The following is an 18,625-nucleotide window of genomic DNA, read 5'->3' as shown; positions in this document are numbered from 1 at the left end:
AGCCCAATGGCAAGACAAGCAACCCAACCCCTTGTGGCAGAGGGTGGGGGGTGGGGGGTAGGGGGGGGGAGAATCATCACCCTCAGCAACCTCTTCCCCTTACCTCCATTCTTGGCACTGCCAGAGGAAGGTGGTCAAAAGGGTTGAGAAGACTCCACCCTCCTTGGAGGAAGAGGGCTTGGCTCCTTGTCTGAGTTTAACAGTACCAGGATTCCTCACTAACCCAGATATGAAAGGCCTGGACAAACACGAAGATTTGGTTGAGGCTGCCTTAGAAGCAGGCGGTTTAAGGGTAGCACAGATAATCTGTGTGTTTTGGGACTGCCACTTTCTGATCTACCGTTTCTTCCTTTTCACTGAGTAAAGAGGAGCCCAAAACTGAACTATCATGGAGCGTGAAGCTACTCTTGAGCCAGACTAGGCAAGAAAAGGCAAATACTATGCTTGCACACTGGTTGACAATCTAGTGTGCCAGGAAGGTCAGTGGTCTGCCTCCTGACACCAGCAACCTCCCAATATACCGACCCCACATCCCTGGACAAGATGCTTTAAGCAGCATAAGCCATAGGCTCATCCACTAAACAATCTGCAGCATAGTCATCATCACTGTCTCCACTGCAGCTATCTCTCCAGCGGTGATGGAAGCACCTTCCTAATGTAACCGCACCAACATAAATTCATTGGTCAGTCTGCAAAATTACTAAGTCAAGTGCCAGCAGAGCAGCAGGTAAAGGCATTTGCTTGATCTGCTGGAGGCAGAGGAGCTCCTTGACTTACAGATAAGGGTGATTACCTCCTCCAAAACAGGAGCAAGCTGTGACCAAGGAAACATCTTCCTAAGATACTGCAGCGACAACATATGGCTGCGGGAACCAAGAGCATCTGTATCAAAGTCAGTCTTCCAAGGGTGACATGGCTGCTAATGTAGCTCCTCCATCCAATGCAGCTATGTCCTCAGATGAGAGGGCATAATCAGATTTATATTTAGGCCTACTGTTACTGCCCCTTGAGTGAGGAACACTTACAGAGGGAAGAGGAATGAAAGATGATGGTAAGAAGGTAGGTTGGTTCTGTGCTGTCAATGAGGGAGTATTCCCCTCTGATGAAGCTAGAAAATGAACTTGTTCCTCTCTCTCCTCTTTCCAAACCTAACACTGAGGTCAATCCCAAATACAAAAACTTTGCAGGGGGAAGCAAGAAGCACATACAGTATGAATCCATTGTTATGGGCGAAATGAACCACCCAAAATGGCAACCACATCCCTCACAGAAATGTGATGACTTTTTTTTGCCATAAAAATAGACCAAAAATACAACAAAAGAAAAAAAACACTAAAGAAGAGAAAAAATGAGGAATGCTCATGCAATCCAAGCCTTTCAAACTGTCAGCAACAGCAAGTGCAGCAACACATCCATCTCTCAAAGTGGCAAAAAGAAAAGTGAAGGCAACAGCTGATGAGTAAGAGATTCTACCCTGACCTTAACCCCCACCTCTTCACCTGTAAACATTTGGTTAACAACCTTGTTACCAAGTTTTGACTGGTTTCCAGCTGATGGTGAAAGATAATCCTATATAGAAGGCTCTGGCTTGTGTTCCCATAGGAACAAACAGGATTTAATATATAAACCATACAGATGTTTAAGCATGGAAAGTTTTTATTCAAGTAAATATTCACTTAGTGTAAAAAACTAAAAGTTGTGAAGTATTACATCTTAAAATATAGAAGGAATGTTAATAATTGATTCACTCGTACTTCAACAAAATTAGTAAGCCGAGGAAAATTGCCATAAATTACATTGCCAAAGATTTTAGGTTTCTACAAAAAGCAAATGTGATACGAATTAGGTAAATTAATCCATTGGACCAGCATCAGGCATTTCCTTCGAATTAGCATCCCCTTTGTTCTTTTTAGAGCCAGAAACGATGTCATCAATACGAAGAAGCAACACAGCAGTCTGAAAAAGGGAGATAGCACTTAGGTCATATCTAACCTTCAGGTTACTAGATTGTAAGGGATATCTAGTAATTTCCCTTACAATCTACCCACATCAAATCTGATTACAGTAAACCTAACCATTTAATATAAAAACCAAAATATTAAGCTAATGAATCAATTTCCCTCTTCAATTTTCCAAAAATAGTTCTCTGATTAAGTTGTTGTCATATGTCATCCAAAGTGGCATAAGCTCAATAAAACCACCACTAAAATGAGAACCTCCTTTCAACACCAAAGGAAACATATATTTAACATGTTTTTATACAAACAATATATACAGTACTTGAACAATTACTGAACTAGCAAAGGAGAAAATCATACTATGAAATCACAATAATGGCTTAAATCAAGGGTGCTATAGTCTTAATATTGGTTATTTGCATTTACATCTTACAGGGCAACTTTTTCCTATTATAATGATTGGCAAGCCATCAAGTTACACTTTAGATTTATCAAACTACAACTGAGTAAACTTAGTCTCACCGTAAAAAGGCATCAAATGTTGAAATATTTTAAGTAGTTACAACAATATTTTAAGTAGTTACAACAATGACTTTTACCTACATAGCTAAAGTAGTAACTTCAATGCCTTAACCTATTCAAATCATAACTCTGCTAGACAAACCCGAACCTGCAGGCCTTGGAAATGTCTCAAAAGCATGTATGATCTTGTCTTTAATAAGAATAACTAAGAACTTTTACTGAGCACTCAAGATATTTCCACTTCCTTTTTCAAGTTACTCAGAGAAAAATTGCTAGAGATGTTGCTTCATCATCCTCCCTATTTGGCAACTAATTTTAACTAGTCATACGCAGAGAGCATTCTATCCAATTTACTCACCTGCCTTGGCAGGAACATAATTGACATGAAGCCCTTTGGGTAAGGCCTTTGCACAGTTTCCACAGTTTTAGCTTTTGCGGAACTGGATGTCATATTACTTCTTCCCTCTCAAACCAGACTATACCAGACTCAAACCAGACACTACTACTACTACTACTACAAGGACTTACAAAAATAGGCCTCTTGCAAGTTTGTGAACTTGATACAATACTTTGTTGCGTAATTCAAAATTTACTACCCTACAACAGTTTATTGTGCTTCTGCCAACATTCATAGCCTCTCATAACTAGATCTTTACAAATACCTAACTTTTTGCCAGGGTTCCTTGTAATCTATGGGCCAACATGCCAAAATCCATTACTGGAGACATCAATGTACACAACATTAAATGATAATTTTTCTTTAGGCACTGGTGGTAAAAGGTCTCGATGCTTTTCAAAAAAATAAAATAAAATAAACCACCCAATAACATACATTTCCATACTAACATCAATACAAAAGTAATATTCTTAACTGTTTACTATATTCTTAATCTTCAATAAGAATATAGCAGCAACATTTCAACAAATACACCACAAGGCCATAAACATGTTGCTTTCAACACTAGGAGTATAATTTTATAAATTAATCACCTTATGAGCATTCTTATACGTAATAATAATGCCATCACTATTAGGAGGGCTAAGAATATCATGGAGGAGGAGCACAGAAAAGAAATTACACCAGACAGGAATTCACAAAGAAACTGCACTAGACATACAAGAATGGAAAAAACTCACCTAGAGCTTTAAAAACCTTCGCAGATAACATTCAAAGCACTATTACCTACTCGGTTTATTTTTTTTGTTACCATGCTGAACTGTAATATCTTTATGTCATTCTAAAATTTAAGTGAAATAGATAATGTATTCAGTAAAAATATATCATATGTAAAAAGAGATTCTCTTTACCTCAACAGCAGTTTTGTAAACTTGAAGCTTCACAGACAGTGGTTCCCAAATCTTGATGTTTCTCATGTCTGTCATTTCTCCACTCTCTCCATCTACACCCCAGAAAGTCTCGCCATTGGCATGCTTTGCACGCAAGTTTGTTAACAATCTGATGATGTTTGCACCACAGTTTTGTGCAAGAGTTCTTGGGATAACCTATAAATAAGAAAAATACATAAATACAACATGCTACAAGGTGCTCTTCAACTTCACATTTATAATCACATCAGAAAAAGCAAACACAAACACCAAATACCATAAAACCATAATACAGCATACCCAAGCACTTGAAGTCTTGAAGTTTACTCAAGTGTACACTAATCTAGAGCTCACAAATATAAGAATATTATCACTGACTGGAATTCACTGGATGTAAATCCTTATGTAATAGATTAAATTATGCATAATAATCACTACAGCAGCTATAATGCAAACAGTTTTTTTGTGTACTGGAAAATTTACTAATGCATTAATAAAGTATTAGTATCACAATGGTAAAAACAACACAATTTTCTGCCACAGCTGGACTGTATTGCATACTATCCAGTACAGTACAAATCTCAAAACCCAAGGATACCTGGGTGTGTCTTGTGTAGCACACTGTAGATAGTCCCAAAGATTTTTAGCTTCTCTTCAGCCCCAGCCACATTACTTTCTGAATTTTACTTTTCATCCATTCCCTCAATCTATTCCTATTTAGTTGTCTAACTTAACTTGCTCCAAAATGGAATTCAGTGGTCCTGTTAATCCCTTCTTTTCCAGATTTTTACTTAGGTATAAAAACAAAATCAATTTTTAAAAAGTACATGCACATAAATACCACATACCATGTTTTAACATACCACAATGTTTATTGTATTCTGAAACGTAACCAAAGGTAAAAGTTATAATACTCCTCCACAGAACAGAGGGCTCTAATCAATAGTCATCTCTTTCTCAAATGTGTGAGTTCTTGAAATTAACTAACTTTCTCCGTACAATACCAAATTCTATTTGAGCCTATTTTTGCAAAACATACAATATGAAATAGTATTTTCAAAGAATTATGGGGACAGGAGAAAAAGATTTTCAGACAGGATGAGAAGAGAACAATACAACAGTATTACATACAGGTATTTACAACAGGATTAGAGACCGAGAACTATGTTGAACTCAGTCTTACACTATATATTCAACCCATGTTTATATACAGTCCTACCTCTTAAATCTGGGAACCTTGGGGCCAACCCACTGAGGGAAAATTGAAATTCCTATAATATAGAATACACCCCTAAAAAATGAATCCCCATGTAAACTTGGTCTTGCAAGCTAATTACACACAAATAGCCTAAATGCCAACTTAGCCTACTACTTTTCTAACTTCTGACACAACTTTTATCATTTTATTACTCATATGTTTTCACTTTATCCTTCTATAACTTCACACTGTATAATTTTTTTTAAGACAATTGTACTTTCTTCAACACATTTAGCCTACGTTCCCGAGTTAGCTTAACCATAAGTCACGTACTTAACTTTTCTCAAAATCTGCAGAATATTACCAGTGTCTTCCATCTCCTAATTTTACTATCTTCATAATTATCGCTATTGGTTTCGTTATTTTTTTTTATTGTAGAGGGTAATGAAACGACAAAAACAAAGAATGAATTTCGGAGATCAATAGATGCATTCAGCGTCAAAAGGTAATAAAGCACACTGCCATCTATTGAGGAAAATGAACATTAAACATTCGCTTACAAGCAGGGAAGGAGATGAAACATTTTCTAGCATAGATAAAGATTTACACTTGCACCTCATACCTCCACCATCATCTGATCTCTTGGGTGGCATATCGAATGGGTAAATATAAGCTATATAAAAGACATGAGGTCTTTCAAGCACTCTATGAGTAAGGAATTCGTATGTTGCCAAATGTCTCATTGTTTTGATTAAAAGTTTTGACTTGGTAGAGCCTTCTCAACTAGAATCTTTAAAAATATATATTTATGCATTTAAATTTACCATCGAAAATACATTTGACTTCACACTTTTTTATGGCTAACAATTATTTTCATAAAATCAAGAGAGATATGCCATTATTTTTCCTGCCGGGAAGTTGTAAACAATATGTGGCGCCGCCCTCCTGGCCACTCAACGAACTAATGGCGGCTGATTCAAAATCAAGCCAAACCACACGAGTTCCCAGACCACAGAATGCAGTTTTAAGACTGTACCATATTTTAAAACTATCTTTAACATAACACTCACAATGTGTGCACTCCTAATTTATACCTTAAATTAATAAAATATATGACCTTCATTCTTGTTTTACATAGAGCTTTATATCAAATGACTATATATATAAAAGACATAGAACAGATATAGTGAAAATGCACCATAGGTTACGCATTCATACACTTCCCACAATCATCCCTATACATCTAAAAAAAATTTGAACATTAACATGTCGTCATGTACTGTACTATGGATAGTAATTCTTCCCACAGTAATGCACTGGAGAAAAATACAATATCTATGAAAATTATGTATGATAGATTTACCACAGAGAGAGAGAGAGAGTGACCCCCAAATTTTCATCCTTAAAAAGTTATTAACCTCTTTTCCTCCACCTCTTTATCTATCCCTTCTTCTAGTTAACCCTTAAACGCCGACTGGACGTATCATATGTCGACTAAAATTGTCTGTCGGGTGCCGAGTGGACGTATGGTACGTCGACTACAAAAAGTTTAAAATATTCACGGAAAAATAGTTACAGGCCTAGTTTGCAAAGATTTTAAGTCACGCGCCTTGAGGGATGCTGGGAGTTCACGGATCACGCTGTTGTTTTGTTTACAAGCATTACCCAGCCGCGCATGTGCGAATTTCTTTCTTCTCGCACTACAGAGCATCAGTGACGCATCTCAGAAATTCTCGTCACTTTGTCGTAATTTTTGCACCGTTTTATATTAGCCGTTACATAAAGTTTTATATATGAAAATGTGCACAATTTCATGTAGAATACAACAAAAAATAACCCATGGTTGTAGCTTTTTTATAAGTTTTGAAATATTTTCATATAAATCACGTTAATTGAAATATTTTCATATAAATCACGTTAAGTGCCAAAATTTCAACCTTCGGTCAACTTTGACTCGACCGAAATGGTCGAAAAATGCAATTGTAAACTAAAACTCTTACATTCTAGTAATATTCAATCATTTACCTTCATTTTGCAACAAATTGGAAGTCTCTAGCACAATATTTCGATTTATGGTGAATTTTTGAAAAAAACATTTTCCTTACATCCGCGTGCAGTAACTCTGCCAAAAATCTCAGAAATTCTTTCGTCACTGTCGTAATTTTTGCACCGTTTTATAGTAGCCGTTACATAAAGTTTTATATATGAAAATGTGTGCAATTTCATGTAAAATACAACAAAAAACAACCCATGGTTGTAGCTTTTATCAATTTTGAAATTTTTTCATATAAATCACGATAAGTGCCAAAATTTCAACCTTCGGCCAACTTTGACATGACCGAAATGGTCGAAAAACGCAATTGTAAGCTAAAACTCTTACATTCTAGTAATATTCAATCATTTACCTTCATTTTCCAACAAATTGGAAGTCTCTAGCACAATATTTCGATTTATGGTGAACTTTTGAAAAAAAAAAATTTTTTCCTTACATCCGCGCACAGTAACTCGGCAGAAAATCTCAGAAATTCTTTCGTCACTTTGTCGTAATGTTTGCACCGTTTTATATCAGGCCTTACATAAAGTGTTATACATGAAAATGTGCCCAATTTCATGTAGAATACAACAAAAAATAACTCATGTTTGTAGCTTTTATCAGTTTTGAAATTTTTTCATATAAATCACATTAAGTGCCAAAATTTCAACCTTCGGTCAACTTTGACTCGACCGAAATGTCGAAAAATGCAATTGTAAGCTAAAAACTCTTACATTCTAGTAATATTCAATCATTTACCTTCATTTTGCAACAAATTGGAAGTCCCTAGCACAATATTTCGATTTATGGTGATTTTTTGAAAAAACTTTTTCCTTCCCTCCGCGCGCAGTAACTCGGCCAAAAATCTCAGTAATTCTTTTGTCACTTTGTCGTAATTTTTGCACCGTTTTATATTAGGCCTTACATAAAGTGTTATACATGAAAATGTGCACAATTTCATGTAAAATACAACAAAAAACAACCCATGGTTGTAGCTTTTATCAGTTTTGAAATATTTTCATATAAATCACGTTAAGTGCCAAGATTTCAACCTTCGGTCAACTTTAACTCGACCGAAGTGGTCGAAAAATGCAATTGTAAGCTAAAACTCTTACATTCTAGTAACAATCAATCATTTACCTTCATTTTGCAACAAACGGGAAGTCTCTAGCACAATATTTCGATTTATGGTGAATTCTTGAAAAAAACTTTTTCCTTCCCTCTGCGCACGGTAACTCTGCTGAAAATCTCAGAATTTCTTTAGTCACCTTGTCGTAATTTTCGCACCATTTTATATTAGGCCTTACATAAAGTGTTATACATGAAAATGTGTGCAATATCATGTAGAATAAAACAAAAAATAACTCATGGTTGTAGCTTTTATCAGTTTTGAAATATTTTCGTATAAATCACGATAGAAAAAATTTGACCTTCGGTCAACTTTAACTTGACCGAAATGGTCGAAAACTGCAACTGTAAGCTAAAACACTTACAGTCTACTAATATTCAATCAATTACCTTCATTTTGCAACAAACGGGAAGTCTCTAGCACAATATTTCGATTTATGGTGAATTTTAGAAAAAAACTTGTTTTTATGTCCGCACGTTACGAATTCATGCATCATTTTGTGATAATATTTTCTCTGAGTTGCTTTGATTGTTTTACAATTTGTTATATACCAAAATCATCACAATTTACTGTACAATACAACGGAAAAAAAAAACTCATTAGCTTTAACCGTTTTGCTCACAGCGCGATTTGTATACAATTATATATGAAATTTTTTTTTGCGCTGTCATATATTCCAATATTTATATATGATAATGATATTTTTTTCATTTCTGATGGTTGCATACTAAACTTCAGGCAATGCCAAAAAAAAGGAGCCAAAAATGAACTCTTTAATCTTAAAAACTAAGCGTGCTGTGATTTTTGAAAAAAAAAAAAAAAAAAAAAAAAAAAAAACTTTTTTTCAGCTTCGGCGCTAACTCCCGAACGCCACCGGCATACGACAGACACTTTTGTAAATAGAGGCTCGGCGTTTAAGGGTTAAATAAGTTAAAAAAAAAGTAAACGTGAAGATAAAAGTATTGTTAGTAATGTTGATCTACCTGAGTAAGTGCTTACAGCGATAAACCAATTTGGATAACAACATCTGTTTTCCTTTCATTTCAACTACTGTATGATACAAAAAAAATGACTGTAGTTATGTTACAAATGACATCAAGTAGAATAGGACCGATATATTTTTACAATATACCCTTATTTGCTTTGGAGAAATGATCAGCAAGGAAACATACTGATACATTTAATCTGCATGTTTGTAGCTGAAGCTGAAAAAACAATGTTCAAGCTGCCAATGACTATAAATTATTGTGCACCGACAAAACTCCCGTAAACAAAGCTGGAGAGAAAATTATTTTATCAAAACAACTGGGCATGAAAGAAGACATTTTACTGTTGTTTTCATGCTGATAAAAGATATATAATGTGAACCTTGTATTATGATGAAATCTATGTGAAAACAGCAAAAGGAATCTGTTGCTTTTTTTTACACAAAAAAAACATGCCCCCAACAAAAAAACTAACTAAAATTAATTCACAACAAGATGTATTCAAGTAATGTTCTTTCTTAAAAACACTGTATATCAAAAAATAACCTTGTCCCATATACATACAGCATCTAGAGCAGTGATTCTTAAACTGGGGGGCGTGCCCCGTAGGGGGGCGCAAGCAGAGTTGCCAGATGGTGCCTATTATTTTTTTAATATGTGATGTTAAGTACAAAATTGCCAAAAACGTTATCACTGCTTCCATATATTTTCTAATTATCATCTCAAAACATGCCAAAAATTCAAAATATAAGTCAATTTTAATTTCAAATCAAATCTTGTTTATGAAGACAACATATTGTTTATAGATTATAGTTGGCAGAAATTTCAGGGGCAGGGGGGCGTGGGATCTATACATAATGCAGAGGGGGGGCACAAGATAAAAAAGTTTAAGAACCACTGGTCTAGAGATTCATTTATGCTTACTTGAAGCAAGAAAATCACTCCGAATTGAGTTAAATAAGGTGAAATAAACTTAGCCTGTAATCACCCTCAGCTGATTTCCAAACCAAACCATTGATCGCTATGTTTGTTATTTTATAATACAATAGTAATACAGTAAACCCCCTGTATTTGCGGACTTACCTATTCGCGGATTTCTCTATGGAACATATTAAGCATTATTCGCTGAAAATCCGCCCATTCACGGTATTTTTCACTGAGAAATACTCACTAATTACTGTATTTTCATCTCATTTTCATGACTAAATGCACTTTTTCTGATAAAACTACTAAAATACTCAGGTAGTGCTCAAGTTACGATAGTTCACCTTATGATAATTCGATTTTGCAATGGGGCAAGCAATTAATACTGATAGGACAATATTTAGAAAATATTTTTAAATTTCGCGGGCCCAGGCAGCAGCGTACAATCAAGCAGTGAGAGAGACCACATTACAATAGACCAGCTTCTCTTCCTGCAACTCTTTATCCCATCTTCTAGTTAAAAAAGTAACAGAGATTGATGAAAGTATTGTTAGTAACGTTATACTCTTGCGTAAATGTGTACAGCCATAAACAACTTACCAAGAAACTGTTGTTTTGTTTATCACCGAATCGGATAACAAGAGCCCTTTTGCTTGTATTTCAACCACTGTATGGTAATGTACAATTACCGTAGGTTATAGTACAAATGACGTTAAGTAGAATAGGATGGATATGTTTTACATTATACCCTTATTCGGTATGGATAAAAGATCGGCAAGGAAATATACTGCTAAATTTATGCTGCAAGTTGTAGCTGAAGCTGAGAAAACAATGTTCAGGCTGCTATGACTATAAATAATCGTGCATTGGCAACATGGATGAAACTCGACTGTAATTAAAACTGGAGAGAAAGTATTTTAACCAAAACTACCGAGCATGAAAGAACACATTGATGTTAATTTTACGCGATAAACGATAAATATGTAAAGCTCGTATTATGATGAATTCTAGTGAAAACAGAGAAGAGAACCTTGTTTTTATATACAAAACAAATGCGCCCAAACAGCCAACATAATCTATTAATGAAAAAAAAATGGCTGAATTAATTTCACAACGAGATGTAATTAAGTTATATTTTGACTTGAAAAAACTTCGTACAGTATAACGAAAAATAACCTTGACCCATATAAATAAAGTATCTAGACATTCATTTACGCTAATTAGAAGCAAGAAAAGTGCTCTGAACTGAGTTAAACACGGCAAAATAAACACTGCTTAAACAATTTCCGAACCAAAATACTGATCGCTATGGTCGCAATTTATAATACAAAAGCAATATAAGAATACTGTATATTATTGGATACAGTGAATTAAGGCATAACATTTTAAAATATCCATGGAAAAAGATGTATATTTGTTATGTTGATGTTTGTATAATACGACACGTGAATATACAATACAGTATAATGTAGGTTACGCTACCGTATATGTATACGATATACCATAGTGTAGGCTAGGCTAATTCTTGTCTTATTTAATTTCTCTTTGTACTGAACTATCATAAGGCACTCTGCATAAACCTCCAGAATTAGCTAATATTAATAATTACTATACCATATAGAGTATGTATCGAGTATACTTTATAGTGTAGGCTAGGCTACCATATATGCATACACAGTACCGAATACTCTAGTGTAGGCTACACTACATTTGAGATATTTTTTCCAACAAACAATGGGTTTTTTGGAACCTAACCCCATTATGAGTAGGATAACACCTATAAAAGCATTTTTAGTTTTTTTTATTGTTTGAACTATCAAAATAGGCAGTTCTAAGTGTTTTTAGAAGGGTTCTAAGTATTCGTGGGTTCTAGCTATTTGCGGGGGTGTGTGGTACGCATCCCCCATGGATACAGGGGGTTTACTGTATGAGAATACATACATTATTTTTGGATATAGTGAAGTAAAGCATAACTTTTAAAAAGATCCATGGAAAATATGCATATTCATTATGTTTGTATTTTATAATGTGATACTAATATGTGAATATTACATATGCTAATTTTAGTCTTCAAAAGTCACATGATAAACGCGAGTATATTCTGTACTGTAATTGCAAGTCCAGCAATTCATATGTTGGATATGAAGTGCAGTTTTTTTCTGTCAATTGTTCACTATCTCTTTACTGTTCCTGATTTTCAAGTGCCAATTAACCCTTAAACGCCGAAGCCCTATTTACAAAAACGTCTCCCGTATGCCTGGTGGCGTTCGGGAGCTAGCGCCAAAAAAATAACGGAAAAAGTTTTTTCAAAAATCACAGCACACTTAGTTTTTAAGATTAAGAATTCATTTTTGGCTCCTTTTTTTTCTCACTGCCTGAAGTTTAGTATGCAACCATCAGAAATGAAAAAAAAATATCATTATCATATATAAATATTGGAATATATGACAGCGCAAAAAAAACTCTTATATAATTGTATACAAATCGCGCTGTAAGCAAAACGGTTAAAGCTAATGAGTTAATTTTTTTTTGTTGTATTGTATACTAAATTGCAATGATTTTGGTATATAACAGATTGTAAAACGATTAAAGTAACACAGAGAAAATATTATCACAAAACGATGCATGAATTAAGTAACGCGTGGGCGTAAAAAGTTTTTTCAAAATTCACCATAAATCGAAATATTGTGCTAGAGACTTTCCAATTGTTTCAAAATGAAGGAAATTGATTGAATATTACTAGACTGTAAGTTTTTTTTAGCTTACAATTGCATTTTTTTACCATTTCGATCGAGTTAAAGTTGACCGAAGGTTGATTTTTTTCTATTTATCGTTATTTATATGAAAATATTTCAAAAGCATGATTTATTTTTTGTTGTATTCTACATGAAATTGTGCACATTTTGATGTATAACACTTTATGTAATGAATAATATAAAACGGTGAAAAAATTACAACAAGGTGACTCAAGAAATGCTAGGATTTTTTGCGGAGCGAAGGAAAAAGTTTTTTTCAAAAATTCACCATAAATCGAAATATTGTGCTGGAGACTTTCCGTTTGTTGCAGAATAAAGGTAAATGATTGATTGTTACTAGAATGTAAGAATTTTGTCTTACGATTGCGTTTTTCGCGCATTTCGGTCGAGTCAAAATTGACCAAATGTTAAAATTTTGTCAGTTATCGTGATTTAAATGAAAATATTTCAAAACTTTTCAAAGCTAAAAGAATGATTTATTTTTTGTTGTTTTCTACATGAAATTGCGCACATTTTGATGTATAACACTTTATGTAACGAATAATATAAAACGGCGAAAAAATTACGACAAGGTGACTCAAGAAATGCCAAGATTTTCAGCGAAGGAAAAATTTTTTCAAAAATTTACGGATGCCCCTCAGGACACCCCGATGCTTCCTAGGGGTCGTAAAAGGCACGGGATGTGGTCCTTGGTTGCCTTCGGTCACAAGTGGGCGAACAACACGGCACTGAGAAGCTGGGTCACTTTGGCTGCTGGGTCCTTCTCCAGCATCCCAGTCTAAAACTCGTCTCACACGCTCACTACCGACAGGCAGTATGCGCCTTTCACGGTCCTGACAGCTTTGAGACATCTCTGCAAACGTCCTGTTGCAGCACAAATACGCAAACACTCGCCAAAGTTCTGCAAAACACTGATGCGTCAAAAAATCGCTCTCGCACGGTCCAACGCTGATGCTGTCTGGTACGAGAAGGAGGGAATTCACGCATGCGCGTCTGGGTGACGCTTATAAACAAAACAACAGCTTGATCCGTGAACTCCCAGCATCCCTCAAGGCGCGTGATTTGAAACCTTCCGCAAACTAGGCCTATAATTAATTTTCCGCGAATATTTAAAAAAAGCATTTTTAGTCGACGTATGGTACGTCCACTTGACATCCAACAGACAATTTTCGTCAACGTATGGTACGTCCATTAGGCGTTTAAGGGTTAACAACCCCAACCACTGAATATTTTTTTTTAATCCTTCCATTTATCTTTTCTCTTTCATGAGATGCCTTCAAACACCCCCAAAAGCCCTGTTAAGAATTTATGCAGCTATTTGTTAAAGCAAGTATGCCTGAATAAAGTTATGTAAATAATCATAGTATAATTCACTCTAAACATTACAGTCATAAAAAATGACAGATTTACATATATGATAAAAAACACTATTTTCTACATTTACTAGTATAACCGAATCACTTACGGTAGATCCCTGGGCCTACGAAACGTTTGTTTGGCAGCCTCTGATTGGCTGGTACCGGGAGGTAAGCGACTCGCTCACTGTCTCATTTTTACGTATGTAGCTCAGAAAACTGGCAATATGTTTATATATTTCTTCATTTATCTCACATTTTGAACAAGATAGGCAAAGTTTTGGTCATACCATATGATTCGGTATTAATTGTACCACTAAATATGATTTCCTGAAATCAATAAGAGAAAATGCAAAGGAATTATAACAAGTAAAAGTGAAGAGAGAAGCATTTAATTCTTTATACCTGTTTTTACCTATCGGAATTTGCATCACTGCCAACGCAATTGGACAGTCATAATGGGAATTCTATGCATTTATTTGCAGAAAATTAATGATAATAATACAGCAAATATTGCTGAAACTGCAAACTTCTCATATCGCTAATTGGCAACTGTCAACGGCTGAGAGGACCAACGCAGTGTCGTGCAGATCATCTTGGCAAACTGCGTCAAGAATGGATGCAACATAATAAGACATATTCTTCATTTTCTCTTCACATATCTCACGCATCTAAATTCTGAAAGCACCAGAGTATTCAGGGTGAATTTATTGTATGAAAACACAGTTTTATTTTCTCTTGATCGCATGAATGATGCAAAATCCGATGATAAGTAAAAACAGGTATAAAGAATTAAATGCTTCTCTCTTCACTTTTCCTTGTTGTAATTCCTTTGCGTTTTCTCTTACTGATTTCAGGAAATCATATTTACTGGTACAATTAATATAGACTCGTATGGTATAACCAAAACTTTCCTATCTTGTTCAAAACGTGAGATAAATGAAAAAATATATAAACATACTGCTAGTTTTCTGGGCTACATACGTAAAAATGAGACAGTGAGCGAGTAGCCTACCTCCCGGTACCAGCCAATCAGAGGCCGCCAAACAAACGTCTCGTAGGCCCAAGAATCTACCTTAAGTGAATCGGCTATAGTAGCTGGTACCTTCTTGTAAATATAATAAATTTCTTCTATATTTTTATTAATTTTTCTTTTTCTCTTTTGCTTTCAAGGGCAAATCATTTAGATTATACTCATATGTTATATGTCTACATCAAGTAATACTTGGATGTGAGAATCATAGCCTTATGTTCTGCTGAGTAATACAGTCCAACCTTTTGCACTGAAATCTGGATTTGCCTTACACAATCTTAGCGATTTTGCTTATGACACAGGCCCTGATATTAAACTAAAAAATAGGCTGCAAAAACTTGGATGAGACATGAGTACATACATTTATGTAGTAATTATTTAAATTTTATCTCCAAAATCTGGAGCGTGATGCGTACCTATACCTGCCAGCTTACAAGCATCGGGCAGCACATACTCTACTGCACAGAGCTTGCTCTATTTTGTTAACAAAACTATTTGTTAAATATACAGTACTTTATATCTTTGTTTGTGATTATTTTTATTTTTTGATGAACACCATAACATCAAAGGTCACAAGTCAAAATGTTATGACTATATCTGTATATATTGTAATTAGAAAATTTTAAAAGTAATTTGTGTTTTTCCTAACATACAAACCTGAAGGTCTTTACATAGGAATTTAGCTTGTGAATGAGAGCTGAAACCGCTATTTAACTTTCAGACAAGGTTGTTAACTACCGACATAGGTTGCATCTGTGCACCTTTTGTTACAGAGGCAGAAGACAACTTGGTACCTCTACGAGGGGCCGAGGAAGCTGGGGCTTCCTGACCTGAAGAGGAAGGGCCAGCCTGACCTGAGGGCTGAGCTGCAGTGCCATGTGCAGACCAGTTGGTCTTTGTCAATGTCTGGTGAAAAAGCTTGTCACTGTTCTTGAAGTGTAGCCTGTCATCCACGGCCTCTACCTCTCCTCTTGCAAAGAGGGAGGTAGAAACTAGTACTGGTTTGTTCCTTAGTGCCACTGCCAACTCAGACCCAACAAACCTGGAGACTTGAGACAACACTGTGTCTCGCCTCTTTCGAACCAGGTTTGCCTGCAAGTATGCTATCTGGTGGGCCAGGTATGTGATGGCCCTACTTCCAGACATCAGTCTCTGAAAAGTGGTGTCTTCCTCAGGCTTATGGGAGCCAGAAAAAGATGATGCGATCTTGGCCACTGCCAGTGACCAAAGAACAATCCCATCGATTCCAATGCTGCTGCCTACAAATGTGAGAGAGACACTCCTTCACATGAAGGTGATCAAGTGACAGACCAAGACACAGACAGGTCAGGTCTGGGTCAACCTCTTTGGTTGGCAATTGGCTCTCCAAAGGAACACAGTATTTCCTCTGGTGAGCTAGTGGTGGAGGAAGTGTCTTGCATGAGTGGCTAGACCTAAGTGAGTTCTCCTGCCCAGAAACTAGAGAATTCACCTGGTCCAGGACTCCTTCAGCAAGTCTCGACCAAGGCAAGCCAGTCAAAACCCTGGGTTCCTTCTGGGACCCCCAAAAGCATTCAATGGCCAATGAACAGTCTGCATGAAAAGCTAAGGTCTCTTCCTCAAGATTGTTACACTGACAATATCCACAAAGTGCCTCTATAATTTGGGGGTGTCCGAGTCCTGGGGTGCAGAACCCTCAGGTCCCTCCAAGTCACAGTCTTCCCGAATCACTCCCTCTGCAGGAAAGGGACAAATGCCAGAGCACCTGGCAATCCTTTGACTACTCAAGCGTTGACCTGTCTGGTCTGAGGACTCCCAGAAAAACCAAGAGGTGGAGGGACTAGGTGAGGCATCAAAAGCACTCTTGCCCATCCTGCCAGTGACTGAAATCCCAGCAGGTGAGCGGGGCCATGGGCGGTCTACAACCAGTAGTGGTGATGTCAGCAAGGGTCAGGAAGAGCAGTCTCAATTGTGCGAATGTGGGCAGGGGCTGCTCCTTGAGCATGCTCCAGTCTTCTTAGAAGCTGAAGCTTCCACAGATGAAGAAAACTTAAAGGGGGACCTCCTCTTGCCTTGCCTGGGTGACTGGGCTGGACGAGCCAGGCCACCATCCTGGGACCCCTGGGTCACTTTCTGGCAGCCGGGCACAGGTTCATAGACTGGGGACCCTTACTGACCTGGGTAGGTGAGCAACCAGGGCTGGTACCAGTGCATCGACGAGACTTCTTGCGGACGGGTGAGGCAGCCTTCTTCCTCTGCCTGCTAGCTTTGGAAGAAGGGGAAGTGGTGACTCCACTTGATGATGAAAACAAAGATGAAGACGACAAAGACTGACTTCCACCTCTTCTTTGATTTCTTCTTGCCAAGATAGGCTTTAGACAGCAGTGTGTGGAGGAGGATGTTATCAAGCAATGATGCTGATGGCAAAACCTGAGGGAATAACACCAAAGGGATGTGTGGCAATACTACAGCTGTAGTGGTTGCCCATGAGCTGGTGGATACCGTAACCATGGAAGAAACAGTAGCGGGAAGGCCTTGTACAGTATTCAAGTGATGAATTAGACCAGAAACACTCGGCTCTCCTGATAGACCAAGGGAGGGCCACAACTCCTTAAGTCCCTCTGGCTCCACAGCAATTACAACAAAAGTCACGTTAAGGGAGAACAGTCTCACCCTGCCCTGAAAGGGCACGTTCTTCTGAGGACAACTCATCCTTCAAGCGAAGTGAAACTGCTTGAGAGGAATCAGGCTGAACATCTTTCCCCCTTTGGTGGCTCTCCACTGATGGAAAAAAGTTAAGTATACCTTAGTTTTACCAGACCACTGAGCTGACTAACAGCTCTCCTAGATGGAGCAGCAGGGGTTGGCAAAGGGGAAACCGCTCCCTTAGGAGTGTTAACAATAGGTGGAAGTTTGGCCGGAGGCAAGAAGATACAAGAGAGAATCTTCAGTGTCACTGGCAGAGTATTACAATCTGATGACACAAGAGAAACTTCTCTATCTTCTTCCTGGCAAACTTCACCAGTTGTTCAGAAGGCCAGACCCAACACTCCAAACAAGGACTTGACTGATTACAGGTATTGTCATACTTACAATGGGGTCAGTTCCCAAAAACCCGATTATTTGTTGTAAAAAAAATATCTCAAATTTAGCCTAGGCTACACTATACAGTGTACTCTATACCCAAATAGTACAGTAATTACTACTATCAGCTAATTCTGGAGGTTCATGCAGACTGACTAAGATAACTCAATACAAAGGGAAACTGAATAATACAAACAAGAGTTAGCCCAGCCTACTTTATGGTATATAGTATACATATACTTTGGTCTAGCCTACACTATACTCTATACTTATAAGGTACAGTAATTATTAATATCAGCTAATTCTGGAGGTTCAATGCAGACTGACTTATCATAATTCAGTA

At 36.8% G+C, this 18,625-nt stretch overlaps 1 protein-coding gene across 3 annotated transcripts in view; it reads right to left on the bottom strand.

Moving 5' to 3' along the window:
* Positions 1–1,638: 1,638 nt before the first annotated feature.
* LOC136835035 (T-complex protein 1 subunit gamma-like) overlaps positions 1,639–18,625 on the bottom strand; it is a 772,440-nt gene continuing 755,453 nt past the window's right edge. For all 3 annotated transcript variants that reach the window (XM_067098148.1, XM_067098157.1, XM_067098136.1), the window contains 2 exons: positions 3,789–3,983; positions 1,639–1,956 (listed from right to left, as the gene is read on the bottom strand). In XM_067098148.1, the coding sequence (XP_066954249.1) occupies positions 1,852–1,956; positions 3,789–3,983 (300 nt within the window). In that variant the 3' untranslated portion in view covers positions 1,639–1,851. The remainder of the gene's footprint in view (positions 1,957–3,788; positions 3,984–18,625) is intronic.

Source organism: Macrobrachium rosenbergii, chromosome 4 (assembly GCF_040412425.1).
Source record: "Macrobrachium rosenbergii isolate ZJJX-2024 chromosome 4, ASM4041242v1, whole genome shotgun sequence".
NCBI classification, from domain to species: domain Eukaryota; kingdom Metazoa; phylum Arthropoda; class Malacostraca; order Decapoda; family Palaemonidae; genus Macrobrachium; species Macrobrachium rosenbergii.
Note: the sequence above shows the minus strand (reverse complement) of the source record. Positions and strands in the feature narration are given on the sequence as shown.